General features: G+C 42.6%; 1 protein-coding gene across 6 annotated transcripts; it reads right to left on the reverse strand.

Annotated features, from left to right (window-relative positions):
- Positions 1 to 268: 268 nt before the first annotated feature.
- Positions 269 to 20,923, reverse strand: LOC124008340 (amyloid beta precursor protein binding family B member 1-like). 6 transcript variants are annotated; one of them, XM_046319544.1, is made up of 17 exons: positions 20,883 to 20,923; positions 20,666 to 20,765; positions 20,424 to 20,522; positions 15,896 to 16,713; positions 15,529 to 15,734; positions 15,202 to 15,264; positions 14,974 to 15,050; positions 14,815 to 14,875; positions 10,805 to 10,951; positions 10,588 to 10,715; positions 10,368 to 10,373; positions 9,321 to 9,435; positions 9,083 to 9,167; positions 7,701 to 7,781; positions 5,345 to 5,460; positions 5,023 to 5,199; positions 269 to 3,833 (listed from the first exon to the last, which is right to left on the reverse strand). In XM_046319544.1, exons 2-17 carry the CDS (start codon positions 20,671 to 20,673, stop codon positions 3,672 to 3,674), a joined length of 2,349 nt encoding a protein of 782 aa, XP_046175500.1. In that variant the 5' UTR covers positions 20,674 to 20,765; positions 20,883 to 20,923; the 3' UTR covers positions 269 to 3,671. The 6 variants fall into 6 exon arrangements, with proteins under 6 accessions (XP_046175500.1, XP_046175482.1, XP_046175509.1 ...); XM_046319526.1 differs by having other exon boundaries at positions 7,686 to 7,781; XM_046319553.1 differs by lacking the exon at positions 10,368 to 10,373.
- Between the last annotated feature and the right edge of the window lie 1,949 nt (positions 20,924 to 22,872).

The following is a 22,872-nucleotide window of genomic DNA, read 5'->3' on the forward strand; positions in this document are numbered from 1 at the left end:
GAGTGAAGGAAAAGCAGCCAACAAGTGCTCAGCATATGTGGGAACTCCTTCAAGACTGTTGGAAAAGCATTCCAAGTGAAGCTGGTTGAGAGAATCCCAAGTGTGTGCAAACTTTCAAGGAAAAGCATGGCTACTTCAAAAAAGCCTAAATATATTTTGATTAATTTAAGACTCTTTTGGTTACTACATGATTCCATGTGTTATTTCATAGTGCGTCTTCATTAATATTCTACAATGTAGAAAATAGTAAAAATAAAGAATGCTTGAATGAGTAGGTGTACAAACTTTTAATTGGTACTGTATATACATACACATACCTCATTTACATTCTTCAGATATGTAAATGACCACCTTTTTTGCATTACAGTCACCAGTGGATATGAAAGAACACAGAAGCTAAAAAAATACACATGGCTGACAAACAGGAGTGTGAACAAAAAGGTATCGCTTCATTGTAAGGTTTCTTTAATAAGGCTTAATAAATACCTCACATCGAAAGGTTAACAACACACTGAACACATCTGAAAAACAAAAAAGCAGACATATAAAAGTTCACATTTGTTAAAAACTGAACCTAGATATTTTCCATGGCCTATGACAGAGGACATGATCACAGCCCTGTCATATTAGTGTTGCGGTACATTTGGATCAAAGTCGGTTTCTCATCTTCAACACATGTAAATCCTTCAATAATTTATCGTAAGTTAAAGAAAAGAATGTATTACTCATTTTTATTGCAATGATTAATCCTTAAGACAAATATTTAACCTTGAACATCACCAAAGCAACCTAAATATATTGAGCGTTACAACAAGGAATCTACATTGACAATCCGATGGGGTTTTTGTTAGTAGGGCTAACTTATACCAGTACAGACTTCCCATCGTGGCCTATATTTGTCCTTACAGAGCTGAAAACACACTGAGGACCCTCTGTGCTCCCCTGTTCTGAGAAGCTAGGGTCAGTTCTTATATAACAGCCATGCAAAGTGCACCCACTGGTTAACATCTACACTGAATATATAAATGGGTTATAACTGATTTCTCAGCAAAACAAAAGAAACAGGTGAGCAATAAGTGGATTAGGGACATGTGTAGTGACAGTCACTATTGAAATGGAAGGGAAAACATTTGACACGTGAAATGTAGTCACATGTATTGCAAAAACATGCACAAATTCTTGATAGTATTTTTGAGTCCTCAAAGCATGGTCCAATATTACAGTGTGAATTAAAAATAAATGATATACTAACCGCAGGAAGCTCTGTTTGTACAAGGCAACCAATGTCTGACATTTACAGTAAGTAGTGTAGAGTACTTAGTGTGTAGAGTAAGGAGTAAAAATTATAGGCGTGACGAAAATCGCACAAATTCAGTTACAACAAGAACAATGTCATACTAAAAAAAAAACTACTTTGTACATATACGTGTCTATGTTTTTATTAGTCAGTACTTAAGAGTGAGTGAGCGAGCAACTAAAGCCAGGCCAAAGCCTAACCTATGGCTTCTTGTCTGGTCAAATTGCTGTCCAAAACAGATGAGAGCTGGAGAAATGTGGCACAATAAAGTGAAGGATGGGGATAAATAGTATGGTGATACAGATTTGGAAACACTGCTGCAACAGTGACCACATAGTGGTAGGAACTGAGGGTAAAAAGGCATCTCCATCTCACAGATATGTTACACACACACACAACACACACACACACAACACACACAACACACACAACACACACAACACACACAACACACTTAGAAAAATATAATAATTTAATTTTAAAAAGAAAGTATTTTTAACCAACTGCATTCAAAAACAAAAAGGGAAGACTATGCTCTTGTCAGTCAACTATGGAATAGTGTATTTTAAAGACGTTTATATGCAGCGAAGTGTTTATATGATTTACACATACTGCACGCTAAGGAGGAAACTTCCACACACACTTCAGCCTGAATATTTCATAGACAAACACTGTTGTGGGTTAAAAGAAACAACACTTTCCGTAATTACAATCTTTGCACAACAAAATGCATCAGGCTTCTTAGCTCTCCTGTTGTGTCATCAGACACACTGCTAATGAAAAATAACTATTCTAAAGCCCAGCAGAGGGCAGTCACGAGTTTAAAAACTGAAATTTAAAAAAGGAAGTGGGAGTTAAATGACTTGTGAGTTACTGACAGACACTGTCAAGTTCAGTGACATGTCTATCACAATGACAGTAGTGTCTCATCCCTTAGACCCAATTAATTAGGAGGCATAAAAGTTGTCAGATCTTATAAACAGTTTGAAAGGACAAGGGGGTAGCTATAAATAGCTGTCACTGCTCAGATGTAACTAAATTAAAACAAGTTTAGACATACACAATGGAGTAAAGGAAAACAATTATAACACTAAACACGTGTAAAAAATAATAATTGTTAAACAGATCAAAAAGAATGTGGTTAAACAGGCTAACATACAACATCTGATCACAAAAAAAGGATGACAAAATCAAATTCAGATCCATTTCCACACAATAGAAAGTTTCCATCCTCCTCCAACATACTGTCCACTTGGAGTGCAGTAACAGATAGCCTAAGCTTTCTTTGAGACATGAGAGGTTTCACTAAAACTTCATGCGCTAAAAGTATGCCATCTCCATTTTAGATTTGAGGAGTTGAACTACAGATATTTTACTGCAATTTGCAATACACATACAAATAAAATGTTGCACTTGCTGGTTTACCAGCTCCCCCAGAAGGAAGAAGGAAGAGGGGACTTAAAACAAAACGGCATCACAACAACTGTACTATAGAAACTATATATATACAAAATATTTATTTGCCAAATATTATATTAGCTAGCTAGCATGTTTTAGTGCTTCCAGCTCAACACTCATTCACCATGCTGCATTTTATGTAGACTTCTCATGTCACTGTTTCTAATTTCTTTCAAGTCGATATCCATTTTGAAATGAAAACCAACATGATAGTGCCACAAGCACATGGCATGAGCTCAACCACATTCACAATTCAATTGCACATCTTCCATTTCTATTTTCACCAATAATATACTATATTTGTTCTGCAAAACAAATAGCAGAAACAATGTTACAGAACATAACTGTTTTCCTAAGCATAATTAGTGTTGGTACTTTGTAAACTAGACCAAGTTTCCTCTTAACAGACCAATAAGAAAGAGTTCCAAACATCTCTTCCGATAAAAATAAATTTTCGGTTTCCCCCCTCAGACCACTCCCTGACAGTCCTAGCTAAATTCTTGAGAAACTGCGCTTTGCTAAGAAGCTGTTTTTGTTTATTTTTGACCATTTTACCTGAAAACAAATCAAAGTAAAGTACTATATTCTTACCCAGAAATTATTTGATAGAGAACTTCTGCATTGGACCTTTAATAAATCACAGATTAAACAAAGAAATGAAAAGATTGCCTACTTGTCCAACCGAAGGTGAAGTGAAGGAAGTGTAATGCTTGGAGGAGCTGTGGGCAGCACTCGGTTTACTGGTACCCCAACCCAACAGGCAGCCCACAGTGCCCATGAGAAGGGAAGCAGGTTCTACCATAACACCTCAGAATGGGGGTGATAGAGAGGCAGTGGAGGAGTGAGGAGAGCCATGGCTATCATGGTGGGCTTGGCCTGGGGGTAGAGTGTTTTGTAGTGGGTTAGTTGGCACCTCTCAGGGCGTCTGGGACCCAGACCTCTTGAAGCTGCCCAGCAGGCTCTGAACTCCCTTCTTGACACTTGAGCCCACACGGCGTGCCACAGAGTCAGCCGGCGGGCCTGGCAGGCAGGAGCTGGTACTGGGCGGTCTGGCGTCCAGACACTTCTGGTAGCGCAGCTGTCAACAGGCAAACAAAATTAGCACCAAATCTCATTCGAAATATAAACTTGGAATTCAAACTATATGGTGCAACAAGGCTGTGCATGTTTACTATTTTCTCTTCGTAAAACAGTCCAATCCTGGCAAATTCCTCATATCGAGAAGAACCACTCACCTAGTGATAAAGTTGCCATATCAAATAAGAACCCATCTGAATGCAGTCATTTGTTGGGTAATGCTTTTTCAGGACTATACATTGCCAATTCAGTGACATCACATTGACATGACTACAATAATCATGCAAGGAGGAATGATAGCCAACCAAGTCGACTTGGTTGGCTACTTGCACAATGCACGTCTCTGTCCACCTGGCGTGTAAATATTCTCTGTTTCAGTGTCAATCTAATTTTCCACTCGTCTGTGCCTCCATCCTTGGTACAGTAGTTAGTTAGTCAACTAGCTAGCTTCATTTGCATTGTTTTGGGCATTTTTAAGCTAACTACACAACGAGGCATTAGAGGTAGAGGTAGAGGAGGGAAGCAAAATGACTTCATCTAAATAGTCCTCCATGCTGGACTTATGACATTTCCGTACATTTTCTTATAGGGGTCAACGTTATTTTTTTAATTCGTTATTTTACCAGGTAAATTGACTAAGAACACATTCGCATTTGCAGCAACGACCTGGGGAATAGTTACAGGGGAGAGGAGGGGAATGAACGAGGCAATTGTAAACTGGGGATTATTAGGTGACCGTGATGGTTTGATGGCCAGATTGGGAATTTAGCCAGGGCACCAGGGTTAACACCCCTACTCTTACGATAAGTGCCATGGGATCTTGAATGACCGCAGAGAGTCAGGACACCCGTTTAACGTCCCATCCGTCTTATATGGATATCTAGCAAAACATAAAATAGCGGTACACTTCTCTCCTGTCTGCACACAGCTGTCACAAACTCAATGGCTCTTGAATCTTTGCGGGCAGAGCCCAGTTGATACAATGTTGAAAGTTTGCTAGCGAGAGTGTGAGCTCAAAACAGACAGGCAGAGTCGAGAGATGCTGGGATTGAAAGACAACCTGAACCAAGCTCCATGAACAGTCTGAGATTTATAGAGGATATTGATTTAATAGGATATTTTCTGTCGGACAATTAATTTGTATCGGACAAAAGCCAGCAATTACTGGCCGATGGAAACATTGCACTCACCATGCAGGCGGCCTGCACGGCCTCACTGAGGCTGGCTGCGTTGGGCTCACACCAGAACATGTGGCAGATGAAGTCCCCGGGGCCCTCGGCCATGATGAAGGCAAAGGTGTGGACGTCCTTCCCCACGCCCATGAAGGACAGGAAGCGCACCCGGCACTCTGACAGAACCTCCTCTGTCTGCAAGAAACAACAGAACGCCTTGGGTTATATTCCCACAGAAACTTAAACAACCGCAGACCTTCAAATTGGAAAGACATTAAAAAAAATGTATTTTTTGAGATTGTGTGTACATTTGAGTGCGACCATCTATATGTGTACTCACCTCAGCTGTGATTATAGTAAGTGTGGCTGAGGCCACGTTCACAGTAACTGACGTCCACTCTTCCTTGACTTTGGAATTCATTGCTGTGTCGAGGGCAACATTAACTAGGTCCATACCTGGATAGGAATAACAACCACCTAGGTTAGCTAGCAGCTACATCTACAGTGCATTCGGAAAGTATCCAGACCCATTCCCTTTTTCAACATTTTGTTACATTAGAGCCTTTTTCTAAATTGGATTGAATCCTCATCAATCTACACACAATACCCAATAATGACAAAGCAAAAACAGGTTTAGATGTTTGTGCAAATATATAAAAATAAATAAAAAAACAGAAATACCTTATTTACATAAGAATTCAGACCCTTCGATATGAGACTCAAAATTGATTTCAGGTGGATCCTGTTTTCATTGATCATCCTTGAGATGTTTCTACAACTTGGGAGTCCACCTATGGTAAATTCTATTGATTGGACATGATTTGGAAAAGCACACATCGGTCTATATAAAGTCCCACAGTTGGCAGTGCATGTCAGAGCAAAAACCAAGACATGAGGTCGAAGGATTTGTCCATAAAGCTCCGAGGCAGCATTGAAGGTCCCCATGAACACAGTGGCCTCCATCATTCTCAAATGGAAGAAGTTTGGAACCGCCAAGAATCTTCCTTGAGCTGGCCGCATGGCCAAACTGAGCAATCGGGAGAGGAAAGGGCCTTGGTCAGGGAGGTGACCAAGAACCCGATGGTCAAAGCTCCAGAGTTCCTCTGTGGAGATGGGAGAACCTTCCAGAAGGACAACCATCTCTGCTGCATTTCACCAATCAGGCCTTTATGGTAGTGTCCAGATGGGAAAGGGGATACCTAGTCCATTGTACAACTGAATGCCTTCAACTGAAATGTGTATTCCGCATTTAACCCAACCCCTCAAGCAGAGAGGTGTGGGGGGGCTGTCTTAATTGGAATCCACGTCTTTGGCGCCCAGGGAACAGTGGGTTAACTGCCTTGCTCAGAGGCAGAATGACAGATTTTTACCTCGTCAGGTCGGCGATCCGATCGAGCAACCTTTCGGTTACTGGCCCAACGCTAACCACTGCCGCCCCAGGAAGCCACTCCTCAGTAAAAGGCACGACAGCCAGCTTAGATTTAGCCAAAAGACACCTAAAGGGCTATCAGACCAGGAGAAACAAGATTATCTGGTCTGATGAAACCAAGATTGAACTCTTTTGCTTGAATGCCAAACTTCACGTCTGGAGGAATCCTGGCACCATCCTTACGGTTAAGCATGGCTAGGGCAGCATCATGCTGTGGGGATGTTTTTCAGCGGCAGGGACTGAGAGACTCGTCAGGATCGAGGGAAAGATGAACGGAGCAAAGTACAGAGAGATCCTTGATATAAACCTGTCCCAAAGCAATCAGAACCTCAGACTGGGACGAAGGTTCACCTTCCAACAGGACAAGGACCCAAAGAACACAGACAAGACAACACAGGAGTGGCTTCTGGACAAGTATCTGTAAGTCCTTGAGTGGCCCAGCCAGAGCCCGTACTTGAACTGATAGCTGTGCAGCGACGCTCCCCATCCAAACTGACAGAGCTTGAGAGGATCTGCTGAGAAGAATGGAAGAAACTCCCCAAACACAGGTGTGCCAAGCTTGTAGCGTTATACCCAATAAGACTCAAGGCTGTAATCGCTGCCAAAGGTGATTAAACAAAGTACTGAGTAAAGGGTCTGAATACTTATGTAAATGTAATCACTTTTTTTTATATACATTTGCTAACATTTCTAAAAACCTGTGTTTGCCTTCTCGTTATGGGGTACTGTGTGTAGATTATTGAGGGGGAAAAAACATAAGACATTTTTGAATAAGGCTGTAACATAACAAAACATGGAAAATGTCAAGGGGTTTGAATACTTTCCATCTGTCTGGGTACACTCAATACCTGAGAATATTAGGAAAATGGAAGGAAGGAATTACTAGAAATGTGTTTGTTCATAATTCACTGAAAACCAAGAGAGTTAAAAGCTCAATATCCATAACAAGAGGATAGCTCATTGAAGTTGAGACTTCACACAGTAAGAAATCAGTATCACAATCTGTAGGATAAATTAGTAGAATACGTGCAATAATTTGAGACATTCAATTCAGTAAATGTGTATTCATTCATTGAGTGAAACCAAACTTATTAGAAAGTTAGCACTCATTTAAACACAGTACCAACATACAGGAGGACAAGTGGAATGTTAAATACAGGCAGTGACTGAGAAGTTCCCCTGAAACATTGTTCAAAACACCACAAGATACACCAACAAACAGCTAGGAAAGAGAAGAAAAAGCATTCCTTACCAAAGCGTTCCTTACCTACGGGTTTGGCCACAGGCACGTTACCTAGGTAACACACCTGGAAGCGCTGGACTAGATCATTCTTTGGTGCAGGAAATTCTGTAGGGAGATTAGAGCAGAGTGAGAGAGACAGAAGACCTCATGCTTAAACCATACAAAGGACTAGAGATGCATTTGGTTTCAGATTATACATAGTATATAGTCATTAGGGATGACGAATGTTATCAAACCGTTTGGTATGCCCCTTACGGTTCAATATGCACACGTGAACCGTGGAATTATGGTATGCCTGTCATTTTCCTATAATTTCCAAAATGTGCTTATTGCGCTGCAGACTACACGCACGTTGTACATTCAAATCCACAGAAGCAAACGCTCAGCTTGTGGCCATTAGGGGGCTCCTGGGGCTGACAAACTTTACTCCACAGCAATGTCTCAAAATTTTACAACCGCAGTGACCGCAACTCCCTCAAACAACCAATGGACGATTTGCAATGACATCTCAGTTGGAAACCTCCCTAACCTCTCTAACATGTGTCATTTACGTGACCATAACCCGGCCGTATCCCTTGCAGATGGAGTAAGGAGAGTCCACCCGTTAGCAAAAACACCACATTCTCTCGCTGCTGCCTTTAACAATTTGCAACAAATTCAGAAAAACAAAGAAATAACGAAAGCAGTGAGAGTACTCATAGCCAAAGATTTGCAGCCCTATTCGATGGTTACTAACTCAGTACTTTGTCACCTGACGGAAAAAATGTAACTGCGTTACAATGTCTCCTGCACACATTTCAGCAGCAAAGTAATTCCCAAACTCGATGAAACATCAGAGAGAAATAGAAAACAAATTGACATAGATACCCCATCTAGCTCTCTCCACTGATAGTTGGACCTCCAGAGCAACTCGAAGCTACCTCCACTATGTACTGGAAGCTACCTCCACTATGTACTGGAAGCTACCTCACTATGTACTGGAAGCTACCTCACTATGTACTGGAAGCTACCTCACTATGTACTGGAAGCTACCTCACTATGTACTGGAAGCTACCTCACTATGTACTGGAAGCTACCTCACTATGTACTGGAAGCTACCTCACTATGTACTGGAAGCTACCTCACTATGTACTGGAAGCTACCTCACTATGTACTGGAAGCTACCTCACAATGTACTGGAAGCTACCTCACTATGTACTGGAAGCTACCTCACTGTGATGGTTCACTATGTACTGGATTGGATGACACTCATCCTCTGTATGAGTGTCATACAAGCACACACTTTTCTTAAATAGAAAGACACTGAAACCGTACCGTGGCCCACAAACTGAGATACATACCGAACCGTGGGCTCACTGTACCATTACATCCCTAATAGTCATACAGTAAAAGTGCCAGTGTTTTACCCTGGAAAGGAATGTCTGCCAGTTTAGAGGGGTCTGTGTTCAGTCTGTTCAGAGAGGATTTGGATGACTTCCTCTGGGCCATTATCTACAGATAAGGAAAGACACAGTTTAGCCTTAAATTCAACATTTGAAAAAACGAGGACAAACATCCACCCCTGAACCACAGTTTCACAGTCGTGAAAAAAGTTACATTTGGAGACCAGAGTATGGTGCAATGCACCATAGCAGATGGGCTTACCTTAGAGCAGATGTCATGCATGCTCGTGGCAATGTTCTTAGCAGGTGTGTCACACCTGAACACATGGCACTTCAGAACATGAGTCAGTTTGTCTCTCGCCACATAGGCAAAGTCCCTAAAGTTAGCACAAACACACACAAAAAAAAGAAGAGGTATCACCAGAGAAAGAGGCTGTTATAAAGGCTGATCATGACAAATGAGGCTGATGAAACGGACAATGCTGAAATCAGTCAATACTGATAAGGATCTTTAACCAATATTGTTCAGTCTCTACTCAAGAGAACTATCAACCAAAAATACAATGAACAAATGTAACCACAACTATGACAGAGAACACTTAATGTAGTCTGACTATTATTGATGGCTAGTCTTCACTGAGTGTACAAACATTAAGAACACCTGCTCTTTCCATGACAGACTGACCAGGTGAATGCTATGATCGCTTACTGATTGCACTTGTTCAATCCACTTCAGTCAGTGTAGATGAAGGGGAGGAGACAGGTTGAAGAAGGATTTTTAAAGCCTTGAGATATGGATTGTGTGTGTGCCATTCAGAGGGTGAATGGGCAAGACCAAAGTTTTAAAGTGTCTTTGAACGGGATATGTTGGTATGTGCCAGACACACCGATGTGTCAAGAACTGCAATGCTGCTGGGTTTTTCACGCAACAGTTTCCTGTGTTTGTCAAGAATGGCCCACCACTCAAAGAACAACCAGCCAACTTGACACAACTGTGGGAAGCATTGGAGTCAACATGGGCCAGCATCCCTGTGGAACACTTTCAACACCTTGTAGAGTCCATGCCCCCACGAATTGAGGCTATTCTGAGGGTAAAGGGGGGGGGGGCAATATTAGGAAGGCGTTCTTAATGTTTTGTACAGTGTATAGGTGCTACTTTCAGAGAAACTGATCGAAAGTCATGGGTGTAAGTGAGAAACATCAAGCATTATGGGATGGGGGCGTGGAATCAACAACTGACAAGCCAATGTTGTAACTATGACAACCACAACCTATGTGACGGAAGATGGTGGATACAACAATACACTACCTCTCCCTGTGTGCCCAAGTGCAGCAGGTTAGAGAGAAAACACCAAATCAATTCAACAGAAAACAAAGCAGGATTCACAAAAGGCAACTCGAGATTCAGTTAAAAGCCAGGCAAATAAAACTAAAATAAGAAACATTTCCTATAGCAAACTGGCAAAATCTGAAATGTAGATTATATTAATAAAATAAAAAAGAATAGTTAAGAGTAGCAGGGGACTGGCCTGCCGTTGTCCCGGCCCACTCCCCACACTCTGATGCTGACGATAGGCTGGGTGTGCAGCAAGGTCTGGCCCAACGGATCTATCAGGTTCAAGATCTCATTCTCCAGAACAAGGAGCATGTCTTTTCCCTGTGTGGAAACATTACACAACATTTCTCTAAACATTGTTCTACCAACATTACGAGGTTATATTCCCATACACAAGCCATTAATCTGACCTCTCCCCAGATCCCAGCCGTGTCGTGCAGGTTGTGTTTGTGGTAGGAGAGCTGTCTGATGCAGTTGTTGACAGCCACACTGCTCTTCCCTGGAGCCATCTCCTCCTCTGATATCTCCACCCAGCCAAGTGACCGGACTGCAAAAACCTATTCAAATCCATTTTTATTTGTCACATGCTTCGCAAACAGGTGAAGAATAACAGTGAAATGCTTACCAACAATGAAAAAATAAAAACAATGTGTAACGATAACTTGGCTACATACACAGGGTACCAGTACAGAGTCGATGTGCAAGGGCTACGAGGTAATTGAGATAGATATGTACATATAGGTAAGGGTAAAGTGACTAGGCAACATGACATAATAAACAGAAGTAGTAGCAGCTTCTGTGAGGATTGCGTGTTTTTCCTGACAGTATGCCTGCGTGTATGTGTTATGTGTGAGTGTATGTAGGAGTGTCAGTGTAGGTATGTGGGTAGAGTCCAGTGTGTGTGCATGAGTCAAAAGAGTTAGTCCAGGAAGCTATTTGTACCTCCTGCATTGGCCCTTTTTGCACTATGTAGCAGTCTTATGGCTTATATGTAGAAGCTGTTCAGGGTCCTGTTGGTTCCAGAATTGGTGCATTGGTACCGCTTGGGTGGCTGGAGTCTGAGCATTTTTAAGGCCTTCCTCTGACACCGCCTGGTATAGATGGCAGGGAGCTTGGCCCAGTGGTTAGAGGTTAGAGCGTTGGACTAGTAACCGGAAGGTTGCAAGTTCAAACCCCCGAGCTGACAAGGTACAAATCTGTCGTTCTGCCCCTGAACAGGCAGTTAACCCACTGTTCCTAGGCAGTCATTGAAAATAAGAATTTGTTCTTAACTGACTTGCCTGGTTAAATAAAAGGTAAAATATATATTTTTTAAATAAATATGTACTGGGCCGTACGTACGACCCTCTGTAGCGCCTTGCGGTCGGATGGCAAGCAGTTGCCATTCAAGCTGTGATATAGCCAGTGAAGATACTCTAAAAATGGTGCAGCTGTAGAACTTTGAGGATCTGAGGACCCAAGACAAAATCTTTTCAGTCTCCTGAAGGAAAAGAGGCATTGTCGTGCCTTCTTCACAACTGTGTTGGTGTGTGGACCATGTGAATTCCTTAATGACGTGGACACCAAGGAACTTGAAGCTCTCGACCCACCCCATCGAAGGGGATGGGGGCGTGCTCGGCATGCTGTTTCCTGTAGTCCATGATCAGCTCCTGTGTCTTGCTGACGTTAAAAGGAGAGGTTGTTTACTTGGCACCACACTGCCAAGTCACTGACCTCCTTATAGGCCGTCTCATCGTCGTTGGTGATCAGGCCTACGACAGTCATGTCGTCAGCAAACTAAATGATGGTGTTGGAGTCGATCGCGGGCAGAGTCGTGGGTGAAAGAAAAGAGTACAGGGGGGGGACAATGCACACACCCAAGGGCCCACACCATGTAGTGGGTCAGCGTGGCTAATGTGTTGTTGCCTATCTACACCACCAGGTGCGGCCTGTCAGGAAGTCCAGAATCCAGTTGCAGAGGGAGGTGTTCAGTCCCATAATACTGAGCTTAGTGATGACATTAACGCTGAGCAATAGTCAATGAACAGCATTCTCACATAGGTGTTTCTCTTGTCCAGCTGGGAGAGGACAGTGTGGAGTGCAATAGCGATTATGTAATCTGTGGCCCTGTTGGGGCGGTATGCAAATTGGAGTGGGTTCAGGGTGTCCGGGGTGAAGGTGTTGATGCGAGTCATAACCAGCCTTTCAAAACATTTCATGGCTAGATGTGAGTGCTACGGGGCGATAGTCATTGAGACAAGTTACCTTGGCATTCTTTGGCACAGGGACTATGGTGCTCTGCTTGAAACATGTAGGTATTACAGACTGGTTCAGGGAGAGATTGAAAATGTCAGTGAAGACACTTGCCAGCTGGTCAGTGCATGCTCGGAGTACGCATCCTGGTAATCCGTCTGGCCCTGCGGCCTTGTGAATGTTGACCTGTTTAAAGGTCTTACTCACGTCGGCTTTGAAGAATGAGATCACACAGTCAACCCGGAACAGCTGGTGCTCTCATGCATGGTTCAGTGTGGCTTGCCTTGAAGCGAGAATAGAAGACTCTCCTGGTAGGGTCACGTCACTGGGCAGCTCATGGCTGGGTTTCCCATTTTAATTTGTGTTAGTTTGCAAGCCCTGCCACATCTGACAAGCGTCAAAGCCGGCGTAGTAGGATTCATTCTTTGCCCTGTATTAATGCTTTTCCTGTTTGATGGCTCATCGGCGGGCGTAGTGGGATTTCTTTGAAGTGTTCCGATTAGTGTCCAGCTCCTTGAAAGCGGAAGTTCTAGCCTTTAGCTCAGTGCGGATGTTGCCTGTAATCCATGGCTTCTGGTTGGGATAAGGTGAATTTGGAACAAATTCAGACCCCTTTACTTTAACATTTTGTTACGTTACAGCCTTATTCTAAATCTACACACAATACCCCATTATGACAAAGAAAAACAGATTTTTGTTTAGAAATGTTTGCACATTTATAAAAAATAACTGAAATATGACATTTACATAAGTATTCAGACCTTTTACTCAGTACTTTGTTGAAGCACCTTGGCAGCAATTACAGCCTCAAGTCTTCTTGGGTATGATGCTACAAGCTTGGCACACCTGTATTCGAGGAGTTTCTCCCATTCTTCTCTGCAGATAACTCTCAAACTCTGTCAGGTTGGACGGGGAGCATCGCTGCACAGCTATTTTCAGGTCTCTCCAGAGATGTTCGATCGGGTTCAAGTCCGGGCTCTGGCTGGGCGACTAAAGGACATTCAGAAACTTGTTCCAAATCCACTCCTGCGTGGTCTTGGCTGTGTGCTTAGGGTAGTTGTCACGTTGGAAGGTGAACCTTTGCCCCAGTCGGAGGTCCTGAGTGCTCTGGAGCAGGTTTTCATCAAGGATCTCTCTGTACATTGCTCCGTTCAGGATCGTAGTCCTTGCTGCTAAAAAACATACCCACAGCATGATATTGCTACCACCATGATTCACCGTAGGGATGGTGCCAGGTTTCCTACAGACATGACGCTTTACACTCAGGCCAAAGAGTTCAATCTTAGTTTCATCAGACCAGATTATCTTGTTTCTCATGGTCTCCTTTATGTGCCATTAGGCAAATTCCAAGCGGCCTGTCATGTGCCTTTTACTTAGGAGTGGCTGTTGTCTGGCACTACCATAAAGGCCTGATTGGTGGAGTGCAGCAGAGATGGTTGTCCTTCTGGAAGGTTCTCCCATCTCCACAGAGGAACTCTGGAGCTCTGACCATCGGGTTCTTGGTCACCTCCCTGAACAAGGCCCTTTCCTCCCCCAATTGCTCAGTTTGGCCGGGCTGATAGCTCTAGGAAGAGTCTTGGTGCTTCCAAACGTCTTCCATTTAAGAATGACATGCACTGTCAACTGTGGGATCTTATATGGACAGGTTTGTGCCTTTCCAAATAATGTCCAATCAATTGAATTTGCCACAGTTGACACCAATAAAGTTGTAGAAACATCAAGGATGATCAATGGAAACAGGATGCACTGGAGCTCAATTTCGAGTTTCATAGCAAAGGGTCTGAATTACTTACGTAAACAAGTATAAGTAAAATAATTAGTATTTTTTTTAAATACATTTGCTAACATTTCTAGAAACCTATATTTGCTTTGTAATTATGGGGTAGTGTGTAAATTGATTAGGATTTTTATTTTATTTTATACATTAATACATACATTTAATAAGGCTGTAACGTAACAAAATGTGGAAAAAGTCAAGGAATACTCTCTCTCTGAATACATTGTATGTTCGTACAGTGACTTTGGGGACGATGTTGTTGATGCAATTATTAATAAAGCCACACAAAGACATGAGGACAGAGAGAGAGAGAGCGACTGAACTTAGGTTGAATGTTGACAGAGAGAAAAATATGTGTGGGATTGGAGTCGAATGACTGTTATGTCCATGTTTCCAAGTGAGAGTACATACCTTAGCCTCCGGGTCATTGATGAGAGAGTTCATCTTTTCCTTTTCTTCAGATTGTGAGCAGCTAGGAGGTGAAAGGAATCAGAATCAGTTGTCATCTACACAAGTCAGGAGCATCTAATGATAACAGACACCATACATGGTGTGTGGGGGGTAACTCACTTGAGGTTGATAGAGGCATAACGCAATGTGGCTCCTTCAAAATCCTTTAGGGTCTGATCCGCCATGGCATCTTCCTCCTGAATTTAAAACAACAGTAAGAAGTCAAAATCACCAATCATATTTCTACATTTGATATAGTAAATAGTAAGCAGTTGATACCTAAACATTGAATGTAAAGGTTTTCAAACGGAATTGATGTTGGGCTTGTTTCAAGTAGTTGGCCCTTACCTTCCAGAACTCCTCGTCATTAAATCTGTTGGGGCGGGACTGGGTGTGACTATTCCACATCAACTGAAAATACAAAAAAAGAGACAAGGACCAATGAGAAAACTAAATCAGTTCGCACTAGCAGTGGGTGCTTAATGGAAATACAATGAATGTGCGGCACGGGCAGGCATTGAGTACCGGCAGATGGGTCAATGCACGTACATTCCACTTGCTCAGACAATTTTTAATTCACAGTCCTGATACAGTATGTGGAACAATGTAGTCTTCTATCAAATGGCAAGAACAATGTCCTCAACACAGACTCCATCACTATCCTCTAGCTCTCACCGTTGGCTCCACGTTGGGTGTGATGGCAGGGGAGGTACTGGAGGGTCTTTCTGGGGCTTCTCCCTCCTCTAGGGGAGAGGGGGGCTCCCACTGTGTGGTGCCTGTTGGGATGTGCCAGTAGTAGGTACCCGACTCGTCTCTGACCCGCATCCACCCTGCAGGCAGGTCTGTGTCCGTCTCAAACGCACTGCGGTCCCAGTAAGACTCTATACAACAAGGAAGAACGGTGAGATAAATATAAGATAACCCAGAACACAATTGGACTTTGTCCCACTTCCTGTTTGTGACAAAAACAAAGTGCGAATCTTACACACAAACCTACATTCAAAGCCCATCAATTGTTAAGACATTTTGTTTCCCCTCTTACCTGGGTCACTGTCTGGCGTGCTGTTGGCTGTGCTGCCCTGAGACAGTGACATGCAACTGGAGTCCTCATCACTGGGTGCTGCGTTTCTGCCCTGAAACAGCAGGCATGTGTCCTTCACTTCTCCACTGTCATATCTCTGAGACTCACTGCTACTCTGCACCTCAGACGAGTCTGTGTCCCTCTCTCCACCTGTTGGAAGTAGTGGAGACTCTTCCTCATCCCTGTCCTCTTTCTCTTCTTCCTCCTTCCCATGAGGGGTCTCTGAGGTGTCGATCAGCAGAGGTTCATTCAGGTCCGAGCAGAGGGACCTCAGGGTCTTAGAAGACGGGTTCTGCTCACTGTCTTCCTCCTGCTGGTCCATCACTAAAGAGTTATGGTTGGGGTTTCCATCTGGACTTTCGTTGTGATTCAAATCCTGGTCAGAATTTATATTCTGGTCCTGCTGCCTCTCTGCCACTTTGCGAAGTTGATTCTGACCCTCCTTGAGCCACTTGGCATTGGTCCCAGTGCAGTGCTGTCCCTGCTCGTTCTCCTGGTTCCGGACCCTCTCCTCCTCTCTCTGTTGACTGGACTCTTCCTCGTCGATGCAATTGCTACCCATGGTGCCATTCAGCAAGTCCAAAGGTGTGGATGTGGCATAGTTGTGGCGCTTCTTGGTGGAGGAGGTGGTGGTGCCTTTGGCCTTCTTGCTCAGGTCAGAATCAAACTGAACACTATGTGGGTAGCGGAGGTCAAGGGTCAGCGAGGATGGCAAGCATGTGTTCTCATTGGCCAGGTCGGAGGTCTTCTCCAAAGACATGGCAGGGAGCTTAGAGCCACTGTTTGGACGTGGGGGAAACAGAAAATCAGGTATAAAGACTAACAAGGGTGTTTTTCTACGACAGCATACACAACTGTATGGAGACAGAGTTAATGTATCAGTGTTTAAATGGTCTGCATTAAATAGATCTAATTTGAGTTTCATCTGATTTCTAAAAGGTAGCATGAATATGATTGCAACCCGTTAACTACTAGCAAAGCTTGGCATGCAGTGATTTCAGCTCCTCCCAGTTGGACTCCAAGGCTGTGCAAGCAACACAAACTATAGAATAGCTAAAGTTAGGTAAAAGCCCACACTAACGTTACATGTTAAGCTAGCTGACGTTAGCTCGTAAAGGCCCACTGCATGTCTAGTTCGTTGCAAGCCTGTAAGCAAGTTAGATGCCACTATGCACAAAAAAAGAGGGACAGAGGACATGTCATCTTGCGAGCTAGTTTGCCCTACATTACGAACAATGTTTGGAATATTTGTTTCTTAGCTAGCTAGCTAAAGCTGCCAAAATTGAATAAAAAATGCTATCAGTAAGTTGTTAAACCACGTATGGCACACATATTAGCTAGGTATATAATTATATTTTGTATAATAGCCTAGAAGCCGTCAAATGCATCACATTAGCTAGTTAGCTCGAGTTACTAGCAAGCTGTTTGCTAGCTAGCTAGAGTAACATTCGCTAGTACGTTAGTTGTGACTCACGTAGCACTATCATTCTCCAGTTATAAACACACCCTTGTCTTGGGTGCCAGCGACATGGTAACTTACCCTAAATTGTATTTTCCACACCTTTATTTCAGTGGTAAATAGCTAAATGTAATGGTTTGCGACATTGAAGACGACGTGGAACGAAACCAATTTTGTGAACCGCAAAAGCAGCAAACTACGTCACTCATGAGCGTCAATTCCGTAGATTAGAAATGCTCCGTCGACGCAGCTGCAGACCTAGGATCAGCGTTACCCTCCTACATTTAAACCTTTTCTGTTATGGAAAACATTTTAAAGCTGATCTTATAACAGTGTATGGGCTTCGTCCTCTATATGTAATGATAGTCAGACAAGATCAGGGGTGGGAATAGTACTGAAAATCTGTTATTTAGATTGTAATTTACTCAAGTAAAAGTAGCCCCCTTAGCGTAAAGAATTATCTGGTCAGAAAACTACTTAAAGGACAAGTCAGCCCCTTTTAACATTTGGTTGGTTATGAAGCATTTAGTGATGCCCATCACAGTTTTAGTGTCATTTTATGATTTCATGTCAATTAACTGTTTAGTGATGAGGAAAACCGGAAATTGCTTCTCTGTGACGTTTTTGAATAGGATCCATGAAGTGACATTAAATTGTGGACAGTCATTTTCAGCGATTTATCATAACCTGTCTGTAGTTGTGTTTATAATGGAACTCCCTGCAATTTGTTGCTCAGGCTCTCTTTGTCTAATAATATCTGTAAACTGGGTGACTGAAGTCTTTGACAATTTTTTGTGCTTCCTCTGACACGGCCTGGTATAGAGGTCCTGGATGGCAGGAAGTTTTACCCCAGTGGAACGTAGGCACTACCCTCTGTAATGCCTTACGGTGCAATGCCAAGCAGTTGCCATACCAGGTGGTGATGCAACCGGTCAGGATGCTCTTGATGGTGCAGCTGTAGAACTTTGAGGATCTGGGGACCCATGCCAAATCTTTTCAGTCTCCTGAGGGGGGAAAAGGTGTTGTCGTGCCCTCTTCACAACTGTCTTGGGGTGTTTGGACAATGATAGCTTGTTGGTGAAGTGGACACCAAGGAACTTGAAACTCTCGACCCGCTCCACTTCAGTCCCGTCGATGTTAATGGGGGCCTGTTCAGCCCTCCATTTCATATAGTCCACGATCAGCTCCTTTGTCTTACTCACATTGAGAGAGATGTTGTCCTGGCACCACAGCCAGGTCTCTGACCTCTCTATAGGCTGTCTCATCATTTTCGGTGATCAGGCCTACCACTGTTGAGTCGTCAGCAAACTTAATGATGGTGTTGGAGTTGTGCTTGGCACGCAGTTGTGGGTGAACAGGGAGTACAGGAGGGAACTAAGCATGCACCCCTGAGGGGCCCCAGTGTTGAGGATCAGCGGGTCAGATATGTTGTTGCTTATGACACACTGTAAGCAATATATTTAGACTAAACTTAATCTGGGCTTGATAGCCAGCTAGCTAAACTAACTGCGGGCTAACTAGGTGGAGCATTGCATCATGGGAGACTAAATGCACCCTAGGAATTGTAGTATGCTGCAGAGGGCAATGCAGAAGCTTAAAAATGACAAAAACAAGAAATCGTGCAGTAAGACTAACAAAAAAAGGGCAACAAATGTTTAGCAAATCTTACAGCAGTGCTAATAACAGCATAATAACTGGTTATAGGGTGGCAGAATTGCCTACTAACAAATTTAGATTGGTTAGTTGGTTAGTAGGTTATACCATATGGTAAACTGTAAACGCAAACAGAAAGAACAACAACTTAAGAGTAATTGATTTGACATTATTTTATTATTTCACCCTGCCAGCACTATAACCAGCACCAGTTGTTGACAGTGAACATAATGTCCCTCCCGGGAACATGCTACTTCAAGTACAGCCCACAGAGAGTAACTAGAAAAGTACTAGTGACCCTTACTTAAAAAGATTGCAGTCTCAGTGCAGTTCAACTGCAGTACTCTGCAGTTATTCTGAAATTACTGCGTCCAAAATACCACAGTCGACTGCAGTTACTGCACTTTTAGTGCAATTTTTTTGTAACCGGAAAATGTGCTTAAAGATGCACTATGCAGAAATCGCTCTGCCATTTACTGGTTGCTAAAATTATAATAGTTTGCCTAATTGAATTTTATGTGACAAAACAAACAAGTTTAGAGAATCATCTGAATCGCTGTGAAATATTTTTTCCATAACCAAAAATATTGTATTTTCAACTGTTTGAAACTGGTGGACAAAACCAAAACTAAAAGACACAAAAACTAAAGTAAAAAATGGGGAGCATAGAAATAGCAAAAAGAACAGATTTACCACTTCTTAGACATATCATTCTTAGACTTTCTCTCAAATAGAATGACAGATCTATAACTCACATTTCTATGTGATTTTTTGTTGGGTTACCCCAAAAAAGGTACGTATTGCAGCTTTAAGTACATGTTACTTGAAGAGCGTTACTACCCACTGCTGCCAAAGATGGGCATGGGACTGGGTCTCTAGACTGTCAAGCAGTGTTTTTTTGGTGTCTTTTTTCGAGAACTTAGCTGGCTAACTAGCTACTCCCCTTTATTTCAAATCCATAAATCTTAGTAGGCCTAACCCGAATTCTTGCATGAACCCCTGGACAAAACCCTGAGTCCTGGGCTATGCTAAATATAAATTGATTTAAAGAAAGTCAAAATCACTAACAATTGTAGCCTATTTAATGACATTTTCCTGTCCTGCTAAGCATTAAACATGTAATGAATACTTTTGGGTTACAGGGAAAATGTAAGGAGTAAAAATTACAATATTTTCTTTAGGAATGTTGTGGAATTAAAGTAAAAGTTGTCAAAAATATAAATAGTAAAGTACAGATACCCCAAAAAACTACTTAAGTAACACTTAAGGTATTTTTACTTAAGTACTTTACACCACTGCCTACTATCCTAAGTAAAGGAAAAAATGATTTTGTAGACATGCACATCCAAACATGTTATGCTACTTCAAGTAACTTACACATACTTAGTCCCCGTGAAGGAGAGTGCGCTAGATTTGACCTTGGTCGCCAAATTCAATATTGGCCATTGGGACTCCGTTGTCCACTTTGATGTAATCCTGCAGTGCAGACAATATACAAACACAAGGAACTGCATGAAAAGGTAAAATGTCACATGCCCAGATAGCCTCTTAAATCATTTGAATCCACAGAGAAGGATATGAGATGCAGAAGGAATGGTAACGGAAATAGCCACACGTACTTCATCATCCTCAAGGATGTTCTCGAGGTCTCTGACTATGTCGTTGAAGGAGGGCCTTTGAGTGTTTGGCTCCAGCCAACAGTCCCTAATCGTCTGCAGTCTAGAAGTAAAGGGGTCAATTTACTAGCACACCAGTATCATGCAAATAGACAAGAGCAGTTGATATTCCTGGAAATATTACATGTAAAAATGAACCAGAAAGGGGACCATTTCTCACATCTCTGGCCTACATGTCTCTGGGACTGAGTTCCTTTGTCCAGAGCAAACATAGCGCACCACCAACTCTGGAGCCTCCAGGTTAGGATATGGTAAGGTCCCTAAGATTAAGATGAATCATTAATTACTGATTATTAAACATTAGTGAATAGATTTTATTCAGTTAATCTCAGGTGCTCTTTCCATTTTACCAAATGTTTGCATCTCCCACAGCACAATGCCAAAGGCCCAGACATCCCCTTTGAAGCTGTAGTAGTTGTTTCTGAAGTACTCTGGGGGATACCAACGCAGGGGCACACTTTGCTGTGAAGCGAAGCACAAAGAACAGCCAAGTTAGAGATAGCTTTATGCTCTCGTCACAATGTCTGGGTGACTTCAGTACAGTCCTCCTCACCATGTGGTCCACTTTGCAGCTGCTGCGATGGCTCCTTTTGCGAGTCAGGTCTTGGGCCAGTCCAAACTCTGCCAGCTTCACCTCTCTGGGAAAATGGTTCACCATAATGTTCCTCAGGGCTAGGTCACAGTGCACCACCTGGAGTATGAACAATTGTGGAACAGAACTGATGGGGTCAAATATGTATGTGTGGTGACCACAGGAAAAATATTGAATATAGGACATTGTTGATGGATTTTTAGAATTATTTTAATGTACCATTTTAGAGCACAGGTGTCTCATGGCATGGGCAATGTGATATGCTGCTGTGGTGAAGAAATGTTGCAGTTGACTGTCCCTGCTCAGTTGGTCTTGATTCACTTGAAGGAAACTGCGCAGTGTCCCACTGCTCACAGACTCTAGTATCAGCATGTAAGGAGCTGGAGTAAAGGGAAATAAAACACACACAAAACCACCTTTCCACTTTTTGCCATGGGACAAGATGCAGAAACAATCAATGCTAAATAAACGATACTGAACAAAAATATAAATGCAACAATTTTTAAGATTTTACTGAGTTGCAGTTCATATAGTGCCTTGCAAAAGTATTCATTCATCCCCCTTGGCTTTTTTACTATTTTGTTGCTTTACAACCTGTAATTTAAACGTTTTTTATTTGTATTTCATGTAATGGAACTACACAAAATAGTCCAAATTGGTGAAAGGTAAAAAATTACTTGTTAAAAAAAAAAGTGAAGCCCCTAAATAAGATCTGGTGTAACCAATTACCTTCAGAAGTCACATAGTTAAATAAAGTCCACCTGTGTGCAATCTAAGTGTTACACGATCTGTCACATGATCTCAGAGATATATATATATACACACACACACACACACACACACACACACCTGTTCTGAAAGGCCCCAGAGTCTGCAACACCACTAAGCAAGGGGCACCACTAAGCAAGCGGCACCATGAAGACCAAGGAGCTCGCCAAAGTTGGAGAAGGACAGATCAGGGTGGAGTAATAAATAAATAAAAAATCGAAAACTTTGAGCATTCCATGGAGCACCATTAAATCCATTATAAAAAATTGAAAGAATATGGCACCACAACAAACCTGCCACCCACCAACACTCACGGACCAGGCAAGGAGGGCATTAATCAGAGAGGAAACAAATAGACCAAAGGTAACCCTGAAGGAGCTGCAAAGCTCCACTGCAGAGATTGGAGAATCTGTCCATAGGGCCACTTTAAGCTGTACACTCCACAAAGCTGGGCTTTATGGAAGAGTGGCCAGAAAAAAAAACATTGCTTAAAGAAAAAAATAAGCAAACACGTTTGGTGTTCGCCAAAAGGCATGTGGGAGACACCCCAAACATATGGAAGAAGGTACTGTTCAGATGAGACTAAAATTGAGCTTTTTGGCCATCAAGGAAACCGCTGTCTGCCGCAAACTTATCACCCCGAGAACACCATCCCCACAGTGAAGCATGGTGGTGGCAGCTTCATGCTGTGGGGATGTTTTAAAATCGGCAGGGACTGGGAAACTGGTCAGAATTGAAGGAATGATGGATGGTGTTAAATACAGGGAAATTCTTGAGGGCAACCGTTTCA

This window comes from Oncorhynchus gorbuscha, linkage group LG02, assembly GCF_021184085.1.
Source record: "Oncorhynchus gorbuscha isolate QuinsamMale2020 ecotype Even-year linkage group LG02, OgorEven_v1.0, whole genome shotgun sequence".
Lineage (NCBI taxonomy): Eukaryota > Metazoa > Chordata > Actinopteri > Salmoniformes > Salmonidae > Oncorhynchus > Oncorhynchus gorbuscha.

What these genes read in the sequence shown, in the direction of transcription:
- LOC124008340 (XM_046319526.1), bottom strand. An exon ending in TCAATGACCCGGAGGCTAAG is followed by an intron (nt 10,952 to 14,814) that starts GTATGTACTCTC and finishes GGATTTGAATAG; the next exon opens with GTTTTTGCAGTCCGGTCACT. An exon ending in CGGCTGGGATCTGGGGAGAG is followed by an intron (nt 10,716 to 10,804) that starts GTCAGATTAATG and finishes GTTTCCACACAG; the next exon opens with GGAAAAGACATGCTCCTTGT.